Source organism: Biomphalaria glabrata, chromosome 4 (assembly GCF_947242115.1).
Source record: "Biomphalaria glabrata chromosome 4, xgBioGlab47.1, whole genome shotgun sequence".
In the NCBI taxonomy this organism is placed as follows: domain Eukaryota; kingdom Metazoa; phylum Mollusca; class Gastropoda; family Planorbidae; genus Biomphalaria; species Biomphalaria glabrata.
The window spans coordinates 31,878,400-31,902,614 of record NC_074714.1 but is presented as its reverse complement, the minus strand read 5'-3'; the positions used below and the strand labels follow the sequence as shown (position 1 = coordinate 31,902,614).

The window sequence follows — 24,215 nt, the reverse complement described above, 5'->3', positions numbered from 1 at the left end:
ATACTCATATTACGCCTACTTGTATCAATTAGTTTGGATCAGTCGTGTAATTGAATGTGTAATAGATCTAGACAAACATTGCATTTATAAAAATAAAAAGAGGGGTTGAATGACCTGAATTCGACTCAAGCCTTTACAAGCCAAGACGGTAATCACTCTGCTAGTGGAGACCTTATGAACATGGACGATTGTATCTATTGTTTCTTTAGTCTCGACACTATTTTTCAGGTTTGTGTTCACTAAGACTCCGACTACGACCTATAAAGGTGACTAATTCAGCTTACACAACCACTTCAGTCAATTACTATTTCTTTCCCTTCTTCGAGATACTAAACAAAATAATTTATTACCAATTGTTTATTAACTTATTGGTTAATTTTTTAAATTGATTCTTGTGTTCACAGGTAAAAGAAATAATTGTGCAACATTGAAGCTCAATCCCAGATTGGGTGTGTACAGACTTATTACCAGACAGACAGAGTGAGTTGCTATGAGCGTTACAAAAAAAAACAAACAGACTATTAGACGTAGAACAGATGTGTGTGTGTGTGGGGGGGGGGCGAGGAGTACTAACCCAGCGTTAAAAAAATATAAAAGGGGGGGGGGTACCCAAATGTCAAAAATAGCAGAGGACTGACTCGATTGAACATATTTTGTTTTTCAAAGCTTTTTTACATTTGTCTTGATTTTTTTTTTGTTTATGAGTTGGATAAAACCTAGAACAATTGAGGTTGTCAGACTTTGTGAGGAAAAAAAAAGGGACAAAAAAATCTTATAGATCTAGACTTTTTTTTTTGCCTTACGTATCACGGAAAACAATGGATCTGTAAGACTTGTGTTTTCCTGGAGGCCATGTTGATGTGTTAGTATCATCTCACATTGGTGAAATAGAAGCTAACCATGTAACGAAAGGACTAAAGAATTTGAAGCGATGGGGAAAAAATGGTTACATTTACTAAACACTTAATTCCTGATAATGATAGCAACAATTTTTAGGTGATAAGTAGACTAGTTTTAGTCTGGAGTGAGAGAGTTAAAGTTGATCAATGATATGATGCTTTATCAATAGGCCAACCATGGGCAAAGCCAGGATTTTTGTTCGGGGATTGGGGGGGGGGTTAGATTTTTTCCCTTTTGCGCACACACACACACGCACACACAATTTAAATCTGTGACTATTGTAATACCAGTTACTTATTGTTCACAAGAGATCTCTGTTCAAGTCATTTCAAGTTTATTTATCAAAACTATCAAACGCCTACGTCGGTTCAGTTGTACGTAGCTCTTTGGAACGACAAGCCAACGACCGACCAATACCAAGGGAAAGGAAGGGGGGGTGGCGAAAAATATATTATCATTGTAATTTATCCATGTTTGAATATTACTAAAATTACATCTACCGATGTTTTAAAAATTAAGATATCTTACTAAGTAAGAGACATCTTTTTTTTTCTTTTTGAGAGAGGCGTATGCAACAAAATGGGTCAAAACTTTTTGAATTAAATATCTCAAAACGTCTTCCCTAGTGTGATTCTTCTGGAGTTTTTTGTCTCTCTGAATAGTCGAATTTCTTACGACTATTGCACTTCATTTTAGTGACGACTTTTGTGTGTCTTATTTAACACGAAGATGATCTTTACAAGATGATATATGGCCCTCAACCTTTTTTTTTTTACTACAATGATTAGTGCGTTTAAAAGAAAACACATCAATATTGGCCTTTTATATATTCTCTTTTCTAACTACGAGAAAAGGGCACATTGTATCAAGGCAAACGCTAGGAAAAAGAATTTCTGAAGCTGAAAACGCGGAATACCCCAGCGCCGGGGCCCCGCTCGGAATCAGCATCTTATCGACTTGAGCGAAAACTGGCCGCATCTTTAATTCTATCTCCATAAGAAGCTTTTTACGTGGCTTAGAAAGGATGTAGGTAACACTATATACCAAAACAAAAGGAATCGTTGTAATGAAGTTGTTCCTTTGGATTCTCTCCATAGAGGATGAAATGAATAGAAATGAAAAATAAAACCTCAAAATGTGTTATTATGACGAATTTCTTTTTCTCATTACATTCTTTAAAAAAACTCACGGACTTCACTGTGGTATAGCCTACATCACTCTACTAGGGGCGTGCTCGAACGAAAATGTTGTCATCAAGGAAGTCGCCACACGGAGATGTTTGAGAAACACTGAGCTACTGTGTTTGATTTCAAGTCATTGTATAAGTGATTTGTACTTTGGATTCTTTATTTGGAGTTAATGCTCAAGAAAATTATTCACCCCCGAGTTGCTTCATTTTGTGCTAGTAATGTTTTAAACTTGTAGGCACATCTGCATCCGCGTAGGTCAGATGATTGTGCAGACAATGCACATCTCTCAAATTTTTTTTTTAAATCGCGATAATCATTAGTAAAGTTTCACTGTGAAACGCTTTTAGAACGAATCATTATCGGCAATGTCTCACTTTTAGAGGATCCACGAATATTTTATTTGACACCAAAAAAAAAAAGTTATTTTATCCATTAATAGAGACAATTTCAAAATTTGAGTGAAATAGAAAATAGAATTGTTGAAAGTGTGTAAGCTGACCAATAGTTTCACAAAAGATTCTACACCAGATATGTCTCAGGCCTGTCTCGCTGCTTCTGGTTCTTAGACATCTCATGTAGAAATACATGAACATGTTCTAGTGTTGTGGTGCTCAATGACTGATACAACTAAAGAAAGACTTTGTGAATTCGAAATAGAAAAAAAAAAGTGCAAATTTAAAATAGCAAATAAAAGATCGACTAGGACATGAGTAGTGCAGTGATGGGCAAAAGTGAACTAAAAAGTGGAACTAAAAAATTTTAATTAAGACCAAAGTTTAACTACAAATAAAAGTTTAGTTAAAATCGTAGTTTAATTAATTTTTTTAGTTACTAACTAAAAAGTTTAATTAAAATTTGTACAACTTTTCAACATGTGGTCAGGGTTGAAACGCACATCCCTGTTATATGGTCATGTGATATCCATAACTTTGATTATCAAAAAATGATGCAGTTCACAACTATTGAGTCAGTCTGTAGGCCTATTTGAAGAAGGTAAAGTTAGATGCTGGTAGAAGTTATGATCTGCACTTGAAAGTGGCAGTATTATAAAATGTTGTTAAACATTTCTTGCCGAAAGCTTCTATACAATATTATAAATGGGGTGGTTCCGAATTTTTTGTGAGTCACGTTTAATTTCTGTAGTGGTAATCTGATTAGTGAGTTAGGTCAATATTTAGTGGTTTTAATCAATTCATGTGCGGTAAATAATAATTTATTAACAGTACGAACGAACATCAAGTACATCCTTTTATAGTCTTAAGCAGGGCCGGTCTTAAGCCACTGCAGCCTATGCGGCCGCAGTGGGCCCCGCGCTTTCATAGGCCCCGCGCTAACTATATCTGTAATTGCATAATGATGCAAAATATACGAAAAGTCGTGGAAATTATTTTTAAAATCTCCTGAAAATTAGACAAAAAATTGTTACTGGTATATGGAAAACAGAAATCTTACGCGGATAAAAAAAAAAGCATTTCATATTTAAATAAAAATATAATAATAGTGCGAATTTTAACCGAAACGAAAGTTCCAATAGAACTAGAATACGTTTTTAAAACGATCAAAACCCGAAAATAAAAACTTAATCACTTCTAGTGAGACAGCTGAAACAGATTCTAGGAAGAATGCAAAAACTGCAGTGGTGAATGTCGTAAGAGAAGAAGAACATGATGCAACACTAACAACTTATCAACATGTCGTAATAAATGAAGGCAATAATGTAATAACTGATCAACTTGTAGTTATAGATAATGAGCTAAATGTGGTCGATTCATTGAGAAATCTGGATTATCCTGCCATGTGTCTAGAAAAAAAAATGGAAAGATCTTGTATTGACTATTTATTACAAAAAGGTCCACCTGAGATTACTTTGGAGAATTTTCCAAAAAAATAAGGATGGTAGACATTTCTCTTAAGTGCATTGCAAACCAAACCTGAGTAAAGGTGAAAGTGTTTTGCGTCCTTGGCTGATATATTCTGTGTCAGCATACAAGATCAATTGTTTCTACTGTCGTCTACTGGAAAAACAAAAAAATTGCTTTTTCAATGAAGGATTTGACCAGTGGCAAAGCTGTACCACAAGGCTAGCAGAGCATGAAAAATCGCAAAGGCATTTAGACGCCACGGCCAGTTGCTGTAAAGCTGGAGCAAGACTAAGTAAAAAAAAAGCAGGCATTGACAAAGTTCACCAGGAGATGCTTTATTCTGAAACTAAACGTTGGACTAGTTGCAATTTTACGATTTCTGGCGAAGCGCAATTTAGCTTTCAGAGGATTTATTGAAAGACTTAAAGAGCCAAGTAATGGGAATTTCCTGGTCTAGTAGAATTACTCGCAAAGTTTGATCCAGTAATGGGGGAACAACTTCGACGTGTTACCAATGCAGAAATTCATGGTCGTTACCTGGGAAAGAAGATTCAAAACAAAACTTATTACTTTAGTAGCTGATGCTGTTGTGAATACTATCCTTCGAGACATCAAGAATGCAGTGATATTGGATTGTACTCCAGACATAAGTCACAACGAGCAGATGTTATGGGTATCTCTCAGATAAGGGTTAATGTGAAAGTGGTTGTGTATGAACGTTTCTTCCTGTTGTTTCTTCTTGTGACAGCGAAAAGAAGTTGGCTGGAAACATGGAAGTTGTTGCAATCTTTCCAGCCAAAAGTCAAAGGAAAAGGCAGTATGATAAATTTGTGGAAAACTTCACACATCGAAAAGCTGAAGATGGCTACAGGATAAAATGTTTCAACAGAATTGTGAACACTGCAATTTACTCCTTGCAGCTGAGATTTGAACTGTAACTGTGGCATCTTGTGAAAGAAGTTTCTCGCGTCTTAAACTAATCAAGAATTACTTAAGGTCAACAATTCACGAAGAGAGATTGAACAATGTGGCAATTCTTGCTATTGAGCGTGATCTATATAGGAAACAGAATTTTGATGATCTACTGTATGACACTAGGCTCGTAAAGGAAAGTTAATTTGATCGTGATTTTGTACTTAGTTAAGAATGTATAAAACGCAAAGACGAATTAATTTTTTAATACAAAATCTGAATTTTCACTTATACCCTTATCCCTACCCAGAATAGGCCCCGCGCAATCCGTTTCGCATAGGGCCCCGCAATGGCTAGGACCGGCCCTGGTCTTAAGACTTATTATTGAGATCTAAGTCTAAATCAATAACTAGGCCTATATAGTGTACTGAGTGCAGTGGCGTAGCTAGAGTATATGATGCCTGGTGCGGTACCTCATCTTGATGCACCCCCCCCCCAAAAAAAAAAAAGATAACTAAATAATAACATTGCAAAACCTTACTTTTTTTTGTTCAAAATAATATGTATTCATTAATCAAATATTGTTAATTCAAAACATCACTGTTACTTAAACATACTACAAGTGAGTTTTACGCGCTTTCTTGCTGGCAAAAGTATCAATAATTTTATCGAAATCAATTTTTTCCACCAGCTCTTGTTCAATGGACAAAATGGCCAAATTAGTGAGTCGTAAATTTGTCATCGTTGATCGCGAGTAATTCTTGATCAGTTTAAGTTTGGGAAAAACTTCTCTCGCATGTAGCGACGCTTACCACAATAGTAAAAAATATGCGAATCATAATGACGATATTCGGGACTGAATCATCTAGCTATTTTTTTTATAAAATTAAAGAGCTCAACAGGTCCTTGTTTTGGAAGTGCGGAGGCTTCTGATGAAACTGTGACAAACCGTTGAAGCTTCTTTTGCTCCAGCAGAAATTCGTTTTTATCAATTTCGCTAGGAGTACTATCGAGATTGATTTCGACCTGAGGATTTAATTGCTGGGAAGGCGACAAAAATTTATATCTATCTGCTACATCATGAAGTTGCTCGAATCGGGTGATTATTTCTTGAACAATCCTGTCCAAGGTAGAATAAATTTCCCTTCGTAGCTCTTCTTTGTGTGTAAGTACAGAGTCGTCACTTTTCTCACCAGGCATCTTTTTCTTATGGCCAATACGTTTTTGAGGTTCTGTACTGATTCTCAGATCTGAACACACGCTTTCGGCAAAGGTAATGCTGGCTTCAGCGATGTCCTCTCGATTACTACTTTAATATGTCTCTAATGTTTTTAGTTTGAGTGAGCAGTCTCGAATAGACAATCCTTGTTTTTGAAGGTAGAATTGCGCATCATTAATTTCAGTTAATACAGGAGCCCAAAATCTAAGATAGGTGAGAAAATTAAAAGACTGAACAGCAACCTGCTTCAGATCTAGCCGATGAATTTTCATCTCTGCTAGTTAATCTTCTCCTCTGGCGCTCCAGCGGGTCTCAACTAAACGTTTAAGGCTAGCTCTGGTTATTTTGATGAGGATATCCCAGCGGCGTGTTGAAGTTGAGAAAAAGGCGTGTAAACGGTCCAGTGTACCAAAAAATGTTACCGAATTGACTTCAGCTTCAGCATCTCGAATTCCTGTTAAATTAAGAGAATGGTTTGAGCAGGCAATGAATAGTGCTTTGGGATTGACTTCTAGAATACGTTTTTGGACACCGTAGTTTTGACCTTTCATGACCGCAGCATTATCATAGCCTTGACCCCTGCAGTCCATTATGTCTAAGCCATCCGAACGCAGTTTCTCTAGAATCATCTCAGCGATTCCAGCAGCATGCTTGTCCTTTGTGTCGATGAAGTCAATAAAAGACTCACGAACCTGCACCCCGTCATTATCCATGACAACGTACCGTAAAATTTGGGAAGTTTGATCCAGCTTTGAGATGTCAGGTGTACTGTCAAAAATAATAGAGAAATATTTGGCTTGTTTTACTTGCTGCATGATTTGTTTTTTAGCGTGATCCCCCAATATTGTAATAAATTCATTTAGTATTTGTGGAGACAGGTATGTATTCGGTCTAGAACAACTCTTAGTTCGAAGCACATGCTCCCTCAAGAGTGGATCGTACTTTGATAGTAATTTTACTAACTCCAAGAAATTGCCTTGATTTTGCCCTTCCAACTCTTCTTCTGCTCGCTCGCGATGCCCACGAAGTGCCAGATTTTGCTTTGAGAGAAAACGAATGATGTCCAAGATTCTCTTCAGGTAGTCTCTCCAGGTTTTCGTCTCTTGTGTAATCAAATCTTGGGCCTTGTTGTCAATACTGTTCCCTACTCTCAGGCAAACTTCAAGCTCCCCCCAAGCAAGCGATGACTGAATGTGAGCTCTGATGGTCTCATGTTTTTCTATTTTCGGGGATAACCTCCACCAATCATTGAATCCATCTTTGGATTTAAATGAAGATTTGGTACTTGATCTTGTTGAGAAGAGTATGCAGAGGAAGCAAAATAAGGATTCTTTTTTTGGCGAATAACACATACACTTTCTAAGAACTTTCTCGCCGTTTGACATTTGCCGGAAAAACCAAGCCTTTGGAAGTTTTCTAGCCTTTCCTTTTGTTGATTCTTGATGTCTATACACCTCTCTGAATTGACTGTCCATACGCTGAACTGTTTCAGATCCTTGAGTGGTAAGGTGTATGCGAATATTATCTTTGATGACATCAGGCCAATCTCCAATGTCGTTCAGTCTAGAGTTTATTATCCTGCTTTCTGTATTGTTTACACTGTCTGATGGTTCAGCTTCTTCAGTATGAATTTTTGAGGAGTTTACTAAAGACATGATTGTGTGCTGTCCTTTAGTCTCTAGAACCTGCGGTATTCTTTTTCACCATTCAGGATGTCGGTCTCATCATTTTTTTCTGGATTCAATGATAACCGTCTCATCTTTCTTTGTTGATTTTAATTGTTCAGTTATTTCATACACAATAACAGCATGCGCAATATGTAACAGATTTTCACCCTCTAGAGTCTAGACGATATAGGCTATCTAGATTAAACTAATGGACTAAACAATAAAGTAAAAAAAGGTTGGCCTATCTTATTCTTTTTTATATTACAGAGCATTGATCAGTGTAGTAACAACATGTACCGTGTGTCCGAAATAAATCTAGAAAATTAGATTTAAACTTTTCTATAGCTTACATTGTATTGAAGAAATAGTCAAGGAGATGAAACAAAATAGCGACATGACTAGTTTATAAATCGTTCATGTTTAAAATACAGTAGTTTAGGCCTATGTTTGTTCGTGTCCATACAATTAGTCGTTTTTACTGAAACGCTCAGGGAAATAGGAAATTAATACACACTGGGGGAATTTTGGTGCCCCTCTCTACTTGGTGCCCTGTGCGGCCCGCACCACCCGCACATTGGTAGCTACGCCACTGACTGAGTGGGATGTCCTAATGACAAGACCAACCGTATTTTTTTCCTTTCGCATTTAACAATAGCAATAGTGTTGGTTGTATTTTTCGTGGTCCGACAAGAAAATAGCACATTGGCATGGTTAGTCAAGCATGTACACTATAATTTAGTTAAACAGGTCAAATGTTTCTTAAAACTCCAACAATTTCGTTTCTATTTCTTTGGTTACTAGATCTGAATTTGAAATTCTAAATGTATGTTATTTAATGAGATTTTAAACTTTACCGTATAAGTAACATTTCCCGTTATATAATAAGTTAATATAATTATAAAAAAAAAGAGTAAGCCCTACCATTCTTTTTAAAGGTTTTAATTCAAGGCAAAAATACAAGCACACATTAATTTATTTAGACATCTTTTTAAAAATTGTATTGTGCATTAACGTTTATGTAAGAAACATATTCCTTATTACTGATTATTATGGATAAATATTTCTACAATGTTAAAAGAATTTTATCGAACCGTTGGCTTACAGTCGGGTGATTATAGCTAAATAGCCGTAAAATAAGTCTAGTTCAACCCCGCCCCCCCCCCCCAAAAAAAAAAAAAAGTTATGAAAAGTTTGTAAAGTTTAATTAATTTTCTTTAGTTTAGTTTAACTATATTTTGAAATTCATGATAAACTTTTAGTTAAAATACTTTATTTTAGTTAAAAATTAGTTTCAGTTTTACTTTTTAAATTTAATAGTTTATTTCCCATCACTATACATGAGGGATACAACAACAATGTCAATAGGAAAAGAAAAAAACAACAAATGGTCTACAAAAATGGATTTAAATCAAAGGCACTTTTGGCACTGTGTCCAGCTTAGTCTTTAGGAATTTTTTACTAGAAAAAATGGGGCGGGGCGGCATTTTTAAAATTTTGCATGCAGACGGCCACATTAACCATCGCGGCGGCCCTAATTACATGCACGATATTGAAACAGTTCCATGATGTTTTGTTGCTGATCAGGCAGAATTGGCTTTATTGTCAGAGTAATCTCCAGGTCAGCTGAACATTTTCTGATATTGTACTTTGTCATGTTATTCTACAGAAACCGAAAGAGTTTGTGATTTTTCTGCAGCTGCATTAACCAAACCGTGTTTGAAAAAGATTGCAATGACTTGTCGACAACTTGGTTGCAAAAGATCACTCTAAATTCTGTCTTGGGGTCTGAAATGGGTTCATGAGAAGCTTAATTCATAAATAAATATTCTCTTTTTCTTGCGTTCACGCTTCTTGGGTATGAGTATTATTGTAAATATTATGACAAGTATTTATAATAAATAGTTCATGGGAAAGTTGACTTACCAACTTTAGGATATGTGCTCACTTTCTTGCGTTCACGCTTCTTTTGAAACACGAGATCAACTTCTAAATCCTTTGTAAGCTCATTAGCATCGATCAAAGCAGCCTCAAAGGCCTATTTCTCGGTATGTCTTTAACCAATCACATGAATATACCATGACCCATTATTTAAAATATAAATCTCCTTTCATTAAATATCGAATGTGACAGCGCTATATAAATTATTGTAATTATTTTCATCATTAATGGCTTCATACTAAGTTCATACTAAGCATACGTTTGCCATTTATTATAATAGTATAAAAATTGATTTAGATTTATTTTTTAATTAAATAATATTTTTTTAAGCCTTAAGTGTAGTATTTTTAGATCTATGTTATTAAAAATAAACAAAAAGAAACTTGCTTTTTCTTTTCAAATCACAGAAAGTAGAGTTTTATAGCAATATTGAGCTGTGAATAAGTTGGGTGGTTTGCAATTTCGCGGCTGTGTGTATGTGTTTAAGTTAATTTCTATTAAGTATTGTTAAAGAGCTAATTGTCGCGCCTATCTTTTTTATATATATATATATATATATTTTTTTTTGCTGCGTTATATCAATGTTTTCTAACTTAACCTCTCATCCCTCTTTTTGGTTAAATTTCATTGGAACCATTAAAAGAGGGGGGAGGGAAGGGGCAAAAAAAATGGGAGTGCTATCAAATGCCCATGCCGACCAGCAAAATGATTAGGCCAAACACAACCTCGAAGACATCAAAGCAGTCCCTGCCGCTCGTGCATAGCAGAAAGTACGGTCTAACGTTTTGCTAATGATAATACGTACAGTGTATTTTGTATTGTTTTGTTGTTGATATTCTTGTTGAATTTCAAACAAAATTAATTGTAATAAGAATAAAGTGTTCGGGCCTTTGTGTCTTGCAGCTGTCACTTTTTTTTTGCTTTGAAATTTTTTTTCTTATGTCGCGACCAGACCGGCCCATTTGGTACCGGCCCACCGGGCATTTGCCCGTTTGCCCATATAGCCAGTCCGCCCCTGAATACTTGACTCAATCCGAATGCAGTTGTTCAGAGGTGTCAAATGAAACTTATCACCTAGAACAGAGTGAACAATGACACTCTTGACCTGTGTTATTCTGCTTAGGTAGGGGGGACATAGTCACAAACTGCAGTGTAACCCCCCCCCCTCCCCGTTTGTAGCCTATATGTGTAGCAGAACAACGACAGTCCACTACAGCCCTGGCTATGGAATGTTGACCCCTACGTCTCACCCGCCATCATGGCCTAGTTATTTTAGAATGTTTTATTTATAATTGTTATTTCTGTTTCTAATCGTATTTAATTATTTGAGTTTTCAAATATGATTTGATTTGATTTGTTGATTTGAGGCACATCGGCACAATTTAGGCCATGTCGTGCCTGCAGTCCCTTAAGGACTACTCTCTCTCTAAACAACAATGGCCAGATTCTATACAGTCATATAATTAAAATCAAGGTCCATTCACAGTTAAAATAGTAAAGGTAGTAAAAATTTAAATATTTGGTAAAAATCTAATGTAAATAGTGCATGTTCACAAATTCAGAAATCAGATCTTCGTAGATAGCCCCACTTCCCGAATAAAGCCCAGTACCTTCCCAGGGTCGACATTATTAAATAGTGTTTTTAGATTAGTGGCTCTAAAATATTTCGCCCTGACATCCTGGTATCTGGGGCAATCAACGAGGATATGTTCCACGGTGAGGCGAGAGTCACAGTACTCGCAAAGTGGGGGCTCCTCTCTCTTCAGTACAAAAGAGTGCGTGATGTAGGTGTGGCCAATCCTGAGTCTGGACATGGTTGTGCTACCACGCCTTGTCAGACCCTTAGATGTGGGCCGCCACCTGACATCCGCCACAATCTGCCTGAGTTTACTGTGAGTCTCAGCCTCCCATCGGTTCTGCCACTCTCGATAGGTGGCAGAGGCAATACTTTGTCTCAGGTCCGAGTAGGGAATTTGGGTTCCTGACACCGCATGATTTAGGGCTCTCTTTGCTTCTCTGTCTGCGGCTTCGTTTCCCTCAATGCCAACATGGGAGGGGACCCAGATGAAGGTGACATCCCTACGGTCGGCTGTTATTAGGTCCAACAGCTTCAGGCTCTTATGTACCAATGGGATGTCAGTCTTCATCCGCCACAAAGCTTGCAATGCAGATTTGGAGTCGGAGCAGATTATAAATTTACTCCTTTCTGACGCTTTAACGGCCATAAGTGCAAGCGATATTGCATGCAATTCGGCCGTAAAGATGGAGCAGCCATCGGGGAGTCTACGGGAGATTGTTTTGTTCCGAAAGGAGCAGGCACACGCGACCTTTCCCTCCATTTCGGATCCGTCTGTGTAGATGGTGCCACAATCTCCGTAGCTCTCCTGCAGTTCCCGAAAGTGGACTTGTAGTATGCTTGGGTCTGTATTTTCTTTTTTGAAATTAAGGAGGGATAAATTTAATTTAGGTTTATTCATTAGCCAAGGAGGATTCTGAGGGGTTTCTATTTTAGAGATTTGGTCAATGGGTGGGGTTAAATTTTGGATGGGTTCTCTCATTCGAAGGCCCAACGGCTGTATGACGTTAGGCCTTCGATTGTATAATTCTACCTCTGTGGGGTTAAATATGGAGTCAAAAGCAGGGTTCGTGGGGTTGGATTTTAGCTTGACTATATACTGCATTGCAAGCTTTTTCATTCTTATATCCATGGGGAGTTCTCCAGCCTCCACATGGAGACTTGGGATAGGTGATGTACGAAACGCGCCGAGACAGAGACGCAGGGCAGCATTTTGTATTGGTTCCAGTATTTTAGGTACGACTTCCTTGCTGCTCCATATATTATGGATCCGTAGTCTAGCTTGGATCGAATTAGACTCCGATAGAGCAGCAGCAAGGTATCTCTGTCAGCTCCCCATTCCGTATGGCTGAGTACGCTTAGTATGTTTAATGACTTTTGGCATTTCTTCTTTAGTTCCTTAATGTGGGGGAGAAAATTAAATTTGGAATCTAAGGTGAGGCCTAAAAATTTTGTAGTTTTCACGACAGGGATCTTCTTTTTGTGTATAAATAGTTCAGGGTCTGGGTGGAGTCCCCTTAGATTACAAAAATGCATACTAACTGTTTTGGAGTCTGAGAATTTGAAACCATTATAGTTTGCCCAACCCTGAATTTTGTTTAAACATAACTGTAATTTCCTTTCTAAGGTGTTCATGTTTTTCCCATAAGTAAGAATGACAAAGTCATCAACATACAAAGAGCACTCTATGCCAGGGGACAGCGCATTTATGATGCTATTTATTTTAATGTTGAACAGGGTGACTGACAGAATGCTGCCCTGGGGTACACCCATTTCCTGGTCATGAGTGTCAGAAGCGGAGTTGCCCACTCGGACCTGAAATTTTCGATCTTTCAGGAATTCCTCCACAAAACGGGGGAGGTGTCCCTTAAGCCCCATAAGCGCCAGGTCACGTAGAATGCCATGTTTCCAGGTTGTGTCATAGGCCTTTTCTATATCGAAGAATACAGCTACTAGATGTTCTCTTCTGAGTAATGCATTTCTAATATAAGCTTCCAGCCTTACCAGGTGGTCAGTTGTTGTCCGCCCCTGCCGGAATCCGCACTGGTAGTTTGAGATCACTTTATTCCTTTCCAGGTACCAGACCAGCCTACTGTTAATCATTCTTTCCATGGTTTTACAGATGCAGCTTGTTAGTGCTATTGGTCGATAGTTAGCTGGGTCAGAGCCGTCTCTTCCCGGTTTAGGTATCGGTATAACTGTGGCTTTCCTCCAGCTGTTTGGGAAAGCGCCTGTTTGCCACACACAGTTATAGACCCCTAGTATGACTACCAATGAGGGTTCGGGAAGGTGCTTGAGGAACTGGTAATGGATTTCGTCTTCTCCAGGCGCTGTGTCATGTGACTTGTCCAGCGATTCCCTCAGTTCCTCAAGCGAGAACGGTTTGTTGTAGTCTTCATTGTTCTCTGACCTGAAATCAATGGGGTGTCTTTCCTCCCTGGTTTTGACTTTTTGGAACTCTGGCGTGTAGTGTGCAGTGGATGATTTTTCTGCTATTGAGGATGCAAGGCAGTCAGCTATTTCTCTGGGGGACGTGACAGTTCGTCCTTGGTTTTTCAAATGCCCTATTGCATTTGATTCTTTCCCTTTGATTCGCCTTACTGCCTTCCAAACCGCTCTAGCAGAAGTTTTGGCATCCAGACTGCCGACAAAACTTCTCCAGGAATTCCTTTTGGCTGACCGTATGGTTTGTCTAGCCTTTGCTCTAGCTATCCTGAATAGCTTTAGGTTTTCCTGGGAAGGATTCTTTATAAATGCAGCCAGTCGTTTTTTCCTATCACCAATAGCACTTTTGCAAGCTGTATCAAACCATGGTTTGCTAGGCCGTTTTGGATTTGCAGAGGTTAGGGGTACAACTTTCCTGGCTATACTTAGTAGCTTGCTAGCAAAGGTATCAGCTGGGTTCTGTTCATGGAGGATATTTTCTGTGATATCCTCAGAGCATCTTTTTTGGAATTGTTCCCAATCGGCCTTATTCAGTTTCCACCGCTGAGGTCGTCCCAATGAAGGGAGATTGTTAGTAATGATGATTGGGAAGTGATCACTTCCCCGTAGATCATTGCTAACTGACCATTTAAAATCGTCCAGAAGTCCGGGGACGCATACGGTGAGGTCAATGCATGTGAATGATCCAGTTCCTGGGTGCAAGTAGGTCGGTGATGCATCATTAAGTATGCATAAATCATGTTGGAGGAAGATATCCTCCAGCATACGACCTCTTGTGTCGGTATTGTTGGATCCCCACATGGTGTTATGGGCATTGAAATCCCCAAGGATTAAATAAGGCCGGGGGAGTTGTTTCAATAGGTCCTCCATGTCTGTTCGGTTTAATGGAGCGCCTGGTGGTAGATACAGGCTGCAGCAAGTGATAACCTTGTGAAGGGTTATCCTAGCTGCTACGGCCTGTAGTGTGGTCTGTAGTTCTACCCTCTCATGGGGGATGCTATCCTTCACAAGGATACAGGCTCCACCTGATGCTCTCTCTGCATCCTCAACATTCTTGGTGTAAGCACGGTAGCTTCGGAAGCTGATGCAATCTTTTAGAAATGTTTCCTGTAAGCAGACAGCTACAGGGGTCTCAGAGTCCATCAGTAGCTGCATTTCCTCGTAATTGGCCTTGAGGCCTCTACAATTCCACTGTACAATTCTGGAATCCATGGCTTATTCTAGATGACCTACTTGGAGCTATTTGGCCTTGGGAGGCCCCCGGAGGGGTTTCCCTTTATTCCAGTGACCTTGGTATTTTTATTCTTGGGTTTGGATGGAGAGGAGGACAACCCCCTTTTGGGGGAAGTCTTTCTCTCTGGAGAGGGGAGATCCCTCTGGTTAGAGCGGAGGTTATTTCCTCCTCTCTCACCTCGAGCATCCTCTCCGCTTTGATTTCTCCCCTTAGGGAGTTGGTCAACCTCTAACTCAGTAGAGGTTGGGGTGTCTGGCTGGGTTCTCTGAGGAGAACCTGTGTCAGACATGATGTCTCCGGGTTCTTCCGGAGTATTGGTTTTGACATGCTGCTCAGTCTCCATGCTCTCATCAGCGAGCACAGAGAACCTGTTCTTTAGCATGACAACAGGGCTTTCTTGTTTCTTCAGAGGTGTGTTCTTTGGCGGTGTTTTCTTCTGAGTTGGGGGAGGAGGAGGGGGTGGTGGGGTCAATGTGTCCGTCTGTGTGGCTATGGATCTTCCTTTCTTAGCAACAGCCTGGGCGTAGGTCTTTGTCAAGCCGAATCGGCCCTTGGGTAGGGCCAGTACAGCCGATTTCGCCTGGCTAAAGGTACATCCGTTTCTTGCCTTGTACTCCTGCACGGCAACCTCCTGTTTCCACACAGGGCAGTCCTTGGAGTAGGCTGAGTGGCCAGCTTGACAGTTTGGGCATTTGAACTGGGCTGTGCAGCCCTTGTCCTCATGACCCTCTCCAGCACATCTGGCACACACAGTGTTCCTCTTACAGACTGCCGCGCCGTGTCCATAACCCTGGCACTTGAAGCACCTCATGGGGTTAGGTATGTAGGGCCTCACTGGAACTCGTAGGTATCCTGCCTTCACATACTCTGGCGATGTCCTAGTTCCGAATGTGAGGATAATAGTGGCGGTTTTGACCTCCTCACCCTCCCTGCGCCTGGTAATGCGCCGGGCATGGGTGACTCCTTCAATGCCCTCCACTATTTCCTTCTCGGAACATTCCAGTAGGTCCCTAGAGCTGATTACACCTCTGCTGGTGTTCAGACTCTTGTGTGGCATGACTTCCACTTGGAGATCACAGAGTCTTCTGCATCTTAAAAGCCCATCAGAGTGTGTCTTGCTGTCTACTTCTACAAGGAGTTCCATTGTTTTGTGTAGCTTAGACACACTCTTGGGCTCTCCCACTACTGACTTGAGTCCCTTATAGATAATAAAAGGGCTCAACTTGGTCAGGCTTTTTCCCTCCTCTGTGCATCTAACCACCAGAAATGATGGCCAGGTGGCACAGCTTTTTGGGACCTCCTCTTTTTTATCGTCAATTCGTCGTTTCTTGCCCAGACATAGGTCTGGGGCAAGTAGTTTTGTGTGTGTTTTTTTGTCCATATATATTTTGGTTAATTCGGCACCTGTGCTCCCCACCCGCCATCGAGTCCAACAAGGGGACGGGCCATTCGGATGTCCAGAATGAGCCCGCCAGGGCTACACAGGTGCTATACTCAGTCAGCTGCTACATCGGACATGTGTCCGATACAGCAGCTCCCTGATTGACCCTCCAGCCACCGCCCTCCAGGTCGACGACCTATGCTGGTAGCTCGGCATGACCAGCCGGTTGACCCAGAGCGGGCCATCTGGGTCTCAGGTCTAGGGGAACTTGGAGCCAAAGTATTGTGTTGTTGTGGTTTATCCTCAGATAGCCACCACTCAAACACCAGGATCTCTTTATCCCCCCTTACCCGTCGCAGTCCACGGCAAACGGACTGGTCTAGGACGTAGTGAGAATTTAAAGTTAAGGAGACAGTGTGATGATCAATGAAGGCAGACTTAGGAAAAGAGGAGGCAGACACAATGATAGAAAAGAAGTAGGGCACTTTTGAGCTCCAAAAGTGCTAAGGAAAGAGGAGCGCAGTTTAACGTCATGTCTCGGGACGGGTTTTCAAATATATTTTATGAAATGAATTAAAATTAAATGTAAATACATTTTTTTTTTAAATTTTATTATTGGGTAGGGAGAAACTACCTTTATATTGTTCCACTTTTATAGTTACGTGACCAGGTGATCTGGTCTAGAACAAGCAACCTGGGTACTTTGGCAACAAAGTGGCAGTCGGCCTGTTTTTTTTTGTTTTTGCTAACCTCATATTTTATTACATTTAAGAATATTTTATTTCATTCGAATGTTTTTGAGACATGTGAATTATTGAAGTCATTTGGATCTCTTAGTTTTTCATTGATGTGTATAGGCCTACATTTTTTGGAGGATTTTATAAAGTTCTACGTCACGTGTTTTAAATATAATTGTGTCCTGAGATACACTTACGTGATTACTATACATTTATTACTATTATTTACAAATACAACCAAAGCTCCAAGTAGAGCTGTAAATCTCGACAGGGTTAAATCACTATAGATCAAGACACAGTTCCAGCGTCACCAGCTGGACCTCCAGATTCAACTTAAACAACGACCAGTTGAAGCAGGCGCCAGCATACTGCTCACGTCTTGTGACAGCACATTTCTACGGATAAATGAAAGTGCTACTAGAATTAACGGGCTGTAAATATGAGTGCGTGTATGTGTCGGGGGGGGGGGCGCATTATGAAATGGGTCTTTCCAAATGAGGGTTCCAGAGAACGAAAAAGAGAGAGAAAGCGAAAGAGAACTTAAGAGAAAGAGAGAGTGGGCCGTGCTATTTCCTGTTAAAACTACACTACTTCCCTGATTAAAAAAGGTATGTTAGGTTGATCGTTAATATGTGGCCCGTTAATTACAATTCAAAAAGAAAAGAAGGTGGTCTTACGGCCAAAATAAACAATATAAAGCCTGAAAACACACCAACGGGTGTAGCATGTGTGTAGGCCAACTGCTAGTACTGTATAGTTAGTAATAATAATAAGGCTTCTCTTCGAGTATGAAGATTAGTGAACGTCTGGTAACCCTATGATTAAACATGTATGAACATCTATTAGGCCTATTACTTTTCTGATGCCATTCACTTTACATCTTGAAGGAATTGTGCAAAAAAAAAAGCTCAACAATAAAAAATATTAATTTTGAAGATATTGAAAGTGAGCTAGTTATATAATGTGTGAGTTGTATTTCTAGTCATGCAATGTTTGTTGCCAGGTTTTGTTTAAAACTGTATTGTCAAGCCAAGAAAAGTTTCTGGAGCCCTGGAGCACGACTAGAATGTTCTGACAATGAAATGTCTGTTGAAATGTTTTCAGTTGTAGTATAACTCCCATCTAACAGTGCAGTTCACAACTCTAGTGTTTCATCATTACTTTGGAACAGATCTCATTTCTCTGTAGTTTCATATGACATGGTTGTATATTCTATCCTTTTATATTATTTCTCTTGGCTGCTTTCTTTCAATTAGATCAGAGCAAGAGATTACTGGCTAATATAAGGCTGGGACAAAATGCTATGTGCAAATATCTAATCATTTACAAAGTCATTAGTACTTTGATCATTTAAAATTGTTTTATTCACGAAAGAGTTACATAAAAATAAGTTTCACAAATATTTATATCAGTACTGAATTTCAGACTCTGTATCAAAAATCAGCATACAAAATCTCAAGACATAGTCTTTCTATTTACTTTCCTTTATTTTGTAAAGATGAAGTCAATGTAACAAAACAAGAAGTTCATTTCAATGATATATAACAACATGAGAATGAAACTGATAAGGGTAAACTAAATACTTCAACATTTGTAATCATTCAATGTTTAGCAAGTTACACTTCATTATAACCAACATGAAATGTTGAGAGTGGTAAGAAAAACGAGGCAGCCATTCCAGTGTCAAGAATAACTTTTACATTTATAATCATTGGAATGTGAAAGTATATAAAAATAAAAACAATAACAAAATGCAAGGACTTTTATATCTATTCATTGTATCACTACCATTCACAATATCTCACTCAAGTACCATATACACCCTATTACAAATACAACCCAAAATGAAAGGATCCATGCCACTAGCTATATTACAATTCATCTTTTTTCTTGTCTTTTTTAATTTTATTTTTGTCTTTCTGTACTTTCTTTTTATCACCTTCGTCTTTGGACTTATCTTTCTTACTTCTCTTTTTATCACTAATTTCCTCATCTTCTTCATCTGTATCTTCTTCCTCTGCACTATCTGTCTCATTGGCTTCTTTCTTCTTTTTTTCCTCTACTTTGAGGCGTTCTTTCTCTTTCCTCTGTTTCTCACAGAGCCCTGTCATTATCTGATCCCCTGCACGGATGCCAGAGTTGTAAGCACCATGCAGAGAACCATGGCCATCAAATAATGTGTGTTCTCCTGCAAAGTAAATGTATGGACACAAGGGTTGGGCAAAGGTATCCCATAAGGCAGGATCACTTCCTGAAATGGTATATAACAAAATGTATGTTAATACAACTAACTATATTCTACCTGGAACATGCTAGTAAAGATTTTAACTTCTAGTCTCTAATTCTCTGATAAATATTAGAAAGTTGCATGTTGAAACAGATGAGTATTATTGTAAATATTATGACAAGTATTTATAATAAATAGTTCATGGGAAAGTTGACTTACCAACTTTAGGATATGTGCTGGCACCTTTAGAAAATTCATCTGATACCCATTTGGATCTCTGAAACTTGACAATCTTTCCCCCAGTAAGTACTTTTTCCTCACCAAACATCTCAATCAAAACATCCAGAACTGAAACAATGAAATGTATAACTTCAGAAATGTTCACTATGGCTTAATGTCAACACATTTAATTGAATTATTCAGTCTGGTAACAACCCAACTTTATATAAATATATGTCATTTGTTTTTTTAAAGGGACATCCAAATCTGAGCCAGCAGCAAATATCTGGTCACTAAAGAATGTCATCTTCATGCCAACAGTAAATTAATTATGAACTTTCTTTCATACTTTGAAGAATCTGCAAAAATCATTGTGTGCATAGTGCACAATTTTATAGGAAAAAAAAATTGAGACAAGTATTTGTGAATTATATGAGTTATAACAAAATAGATAAAAATATTTTGATTTACATTCAAATAATTAAATATGCTAAAGAAATTATCAAACATTATGTTCCAAACTATAATTATTTTAAAATAAAACCTAAGTTGCAAACAAATAACTTTTTTGTGAAAAAAAAACAACAAACAATAACAAAGAAATATTATCCTAACCTAATATTGCTTGGCTTTGAAATTGAGATTTGTTTAAAAATGAAATGTTGATTCATAAGAATCCACAGGTATAATAATAATAATAATAATCATTATTGTCCGTATGGAAATTTGTCTTACAATTTGTGCATTACACCAAACAAAAAACATTTTAACTATAAGAAACCAAAGTGTACATTCACACCAGACTCACTCATAATTTACATGTGACAAAGTTTATATCAGATTGTTCTTATTTAATGATTTGATTGCCAGGGGAACAAAAGAGTGTTTGTGTCTGTTTGTCTTTGCTATCCGTGTCTTGTATCTCTTTTGTGATGGTAAAATCACAAAATCCTGACACAAAGGGTGATTCTTTATTTCGAGGATCTTATTCGCTTTTTATAGATGTTTGTCTCAAACAACTGCCCAAATGGGGTTTGTTTTTTGCCAATGATTTTACCTGCAGCATTTAGGATTCTATAAAGTTTATTTTTATTTTTAATGCTCAGATTGCCATACCAGGCAGTGATATTGAAACTTAAAATATTGCAGATGTGAGCGTGATAAAACATAGCCAAGGCCTTTTCGCTAACATTAAACGAGGACAGTTTTCTCAGTAATCGTAATCTTTGCTGCTCTTTTTTGCTGATATAATCAGTATTTGCAGTAAAATTTAGTTTATTGTCTAGGATAGTAACAAGGTATTTAAAGGTTTGCACTATTTCAATAGTCTCTCCAGCTACAGAAACAATATTATTTTCCTTCTTTTCCCTACGAAAATCGATTATCATTTCTTTGTTTTTTTTTACAGCTGTGTCTTTCTGACTGAAATTACTGACAAAATTACTTTACGAGCCTTTAGTGTAGCAAAATCATACAGTATATCATAAAAAAATTTTTTCCTACATAGATCACACTCAGTAGCAAGAAGTACCAAATGTTTCAATCTATCTACAAGAATTGTTTACCTCAAATAATTCTTCATTAGTTTGAGGCACGAGAAGCTTCTTTCACCAGATTCTACAATGGCGGATATTGTATAATGCCGTTTTTGTTATTGTGTGTAGGATTGGCATTTTCCATATTGAATGACAGTCCAAAATGACTATTTTGTCTAAATTTCAGGAGATTTTTATGGGTTTTCAAAAGATTTTTAATAATTTCTGGAGATTTCGTATTTTTTGCAATTTCAGATTACCAGGAGCTCCTGGTAAATCAGGAGGCCGCATAAATTCTGTTATAAGTTATTAAATGATTTAATTTAATAATTTACACCTAGGATTAGCACGGGTCCTATGAAAGTGCGGGTTCCATTGCGGCCGCATAGGTTACAGAGGCCTAAGGCCGGCCCTGCAAAATAGCGGTGAATGCTACCCTGCAGGTCGACTACAGATGGGTGAGAGAGTTAGTTAGGGGTGCACCGGATAGTACTTTTTGATATTCGTCCAGAGCTGAATATTGCAGAATAGTAAAATATGATATCTTCGTCCGAAGCCGGATACCTACATGTCTTGAAAATAGCTTGTGTTGCTGAACATTTTGCTAAACTGTTAAATAACATACCTATATTCGTATTATATTTTCCCTTTAATATACCTATTGTTTTAAACTCTGTTACTGATTGATGAATTAAAGCTTAACAGTATTTATAAACAGATAGGCCACGAACTGTAAAGGGTGTGTGTGGGAGGGTCAAAGTAAAATATGTAAGTATATATTTAACTAGTTATTAATGTAAATCTCTCATAAGTAAAGTGCAATCTGGCTTGTATAGTGGTTATCTATTCATGAATTTCAAATCAACAACTGATCTTCAGACCCAAGGACCGCTTCTGGTTCTGGCTTCAAGGGCTTAATTCTGACAGTAGCTGTTACTTAATAGTTGGAATCTGAAGGGTTGTACTTCAATATTTTTTTGTTTTGGATTAATTAATTTGCGGTAAACGATGCTTTATAAACAGCAGGAACATGAATTATACCAATTTATAGTTTGAACCTTAGATAGTGCCAAAGCATAGATTTCATGGGCGTAGCCGGAGGGGGGTTTATGGGGTTCAACCCCCCCCCCCCCCCAGGGGGGAGGAACGGAATTCAGTGACTGATTTTTTGCTTTCATTTTGTTTTTTTAGGTGAGATTTTAATACTAAATCATCACTTACCACAGCACAGCCGAGGGGGTTTTGAGTTACAACTCTCTACAAGGGGGTTTTAAGATTTTAAAAAACCCTATCAGGGGGTTTTGAGCTAAAACATCCTACCAGGAGGTTTTGAGTTTAGAAAAAAACCTATCAGGGGGTTTTGAGATAAAAATCCCTCTACCAGGGGGGTTTAAATTTAAAACCCCCCACTAGGGGTTTTGACTTTAAAACCCCCTATCATGGATTTTGCAGTTGAATCCCCCTCTTCTATAAACGAAACTAAAAAAAAATGCAAACGACAATCCCCAAATTCCAAGAAAACAGTTAAGGAAGATTTTGACTTTAAAACCGCCTCCAAAAATTATGATAAACCCCCTCTCAATATAAAAAAAGCAAATTACACACTCAAAATTCTATAAGCGTAGCCAAAGGGGTTTTAAGTTTAACACCCCCTCCTCCAGTTGGGGTTTGAAGCTAAAAAGTACCTATTCAATAAAAAAAAAAAAAGCAAATTACACACTAAATAATCTATGAGCGTAGCCAAATGGGTTTTGAGTTTAAAACCCCCTGCCAGCGGGGTTTGAAGCTGAAAAATACCTCTTCAATATTTTTAAAAAAAGCAAATTACGCACTCAAAATAAATGCTATGACCGTAGCCAAAGGGTGTTTTGAGTTTAAATCCCCCTTCAGAGGGTTTTGATGCTAAAAATACCTCTTCAATATAAAAAAAGCAAATAAAACACTAAAAGCTAATGAGGGGGTTTTGAGCTCAAATCCCCCTCCTTCAGATGGCTTTTTTTTAAAATTTAAAACCCCTCCAGATTGTTTTGAGTTTAAAATTCCCGTACAGAGCGTTTTGAGTTGAAAACCTCTCTCTTCAATATTATTTTAAAGCAAACTACAGTCACCAAATTCTATGACCGTAGCTAAATGGGGTTTTGAATTAAAAAAAAACAAAAAAAATTTTGTAGTTTCAAACCCCTCAACTGATGATTTTAACGATAATACTTCCTTTTTCGATATAAAATCTAAAGCGAAATACAGGCATGTAATTCCAAGAGCAAAAACAAGAAACCACAAGCAACAATCAAAACAAGACTACCAAGCGGATTCACAGAAAGTCACAAAAATGCTTAGACAAGACAAACGATCATTTTACAATAATCTGGCAGAATAGGCAGAAGAAGCAGCAGGTAAAGGAGATATAAAACAACTATACAAAATCACCAAACTTCTCAGTACCAAAAAGGCTAATTGCAATGTTCCAGTCCGAGACAAATACAGAAAAATACTTTCTTCAATAAATGAACAACTTGAAAGATGGAAAGAATATTTTCAAGAAGTGCTCAATAGACCTAAACCACGAAATCCACCAGATCTAAATGCAGGACCAACACTAGACATAAACATGGAAGAAATAACAAAAGAAGAAATAAGGAATGCACTCAAACAAATGAAGACAGGTAAAGCAGCTGGAATTGACAACATACCACCCGAAGTCCTAAAAGAAGGAGGAAGTGAAATAGTTGACCAAATGCACAAACTATTCAACAACATTTGGTTAACAGAAACACCTCGGGGTGAGTGGAAAAAGGGCTTGCTAATAAAAATACCAAAGAGTGGAGATCTATCACAATGTGAGAAATGGCGAGGCATCACTTTGCTGTCAGTACCAAGCAAGATTTTTAGCAGAATCCTACTAAACAGAATAAAGGGAGCATGTGATGAACACCTAAGGGAAGAACAGGCCGGATTCAGAAAAGGGATATCTTGTGCTGACCAAACACACTCAGGATAATTGTAGAACAATGTGTCGAATGGCAATCTCCTCTCTATGCAACTTTTGTTGACTTTGAAAAAGCTTTTGATAGTGTTGACAGAGAATCTATCTGGACTGTAATGAGACATTATGGGATCCCCAATAAAATAATAACCATAATCAGGAACCTTTATGATGGTTTCACCTGCCAAGT

At 38.1% G+C, this 24,215-nt stretch overlaps 1 protein-coding gene across 4 annotated transcripts in view; it reads right to left on the bottom strand.

Moving 5' to 3' along the window:
- Window positions 1-18,399: 18,399 nt before the first annotated feature.
- Window positions 18,400-24,215, bottom strand: part of LOC106052168 (uncharacterized) — a 31,254-nt gene continuing 25,438 nt past the window's right edge. For all 4 annotated transcript variants that reach the window (XM_056025454.1, XM_056025453.1, XM_056025456.1 and 1 more), the window contains 2 exons: window positions 19,508-19,636; window positions 18,400-19,312 (listed from right to left, as the gene is read on the bottom strand). In XM_056025454.1, coding sequence (XP_055881429.1) covers window positions 18,933-19,312; window positions 19,508-19,636 — 509 coding nt within the window. In that variant the 3' untranslated portion in view covers window positions 18,400-18,932. The remainder of the gene's footprint in view (window positions 19,313-19,507; window positions 19,637-24,215) is intronic.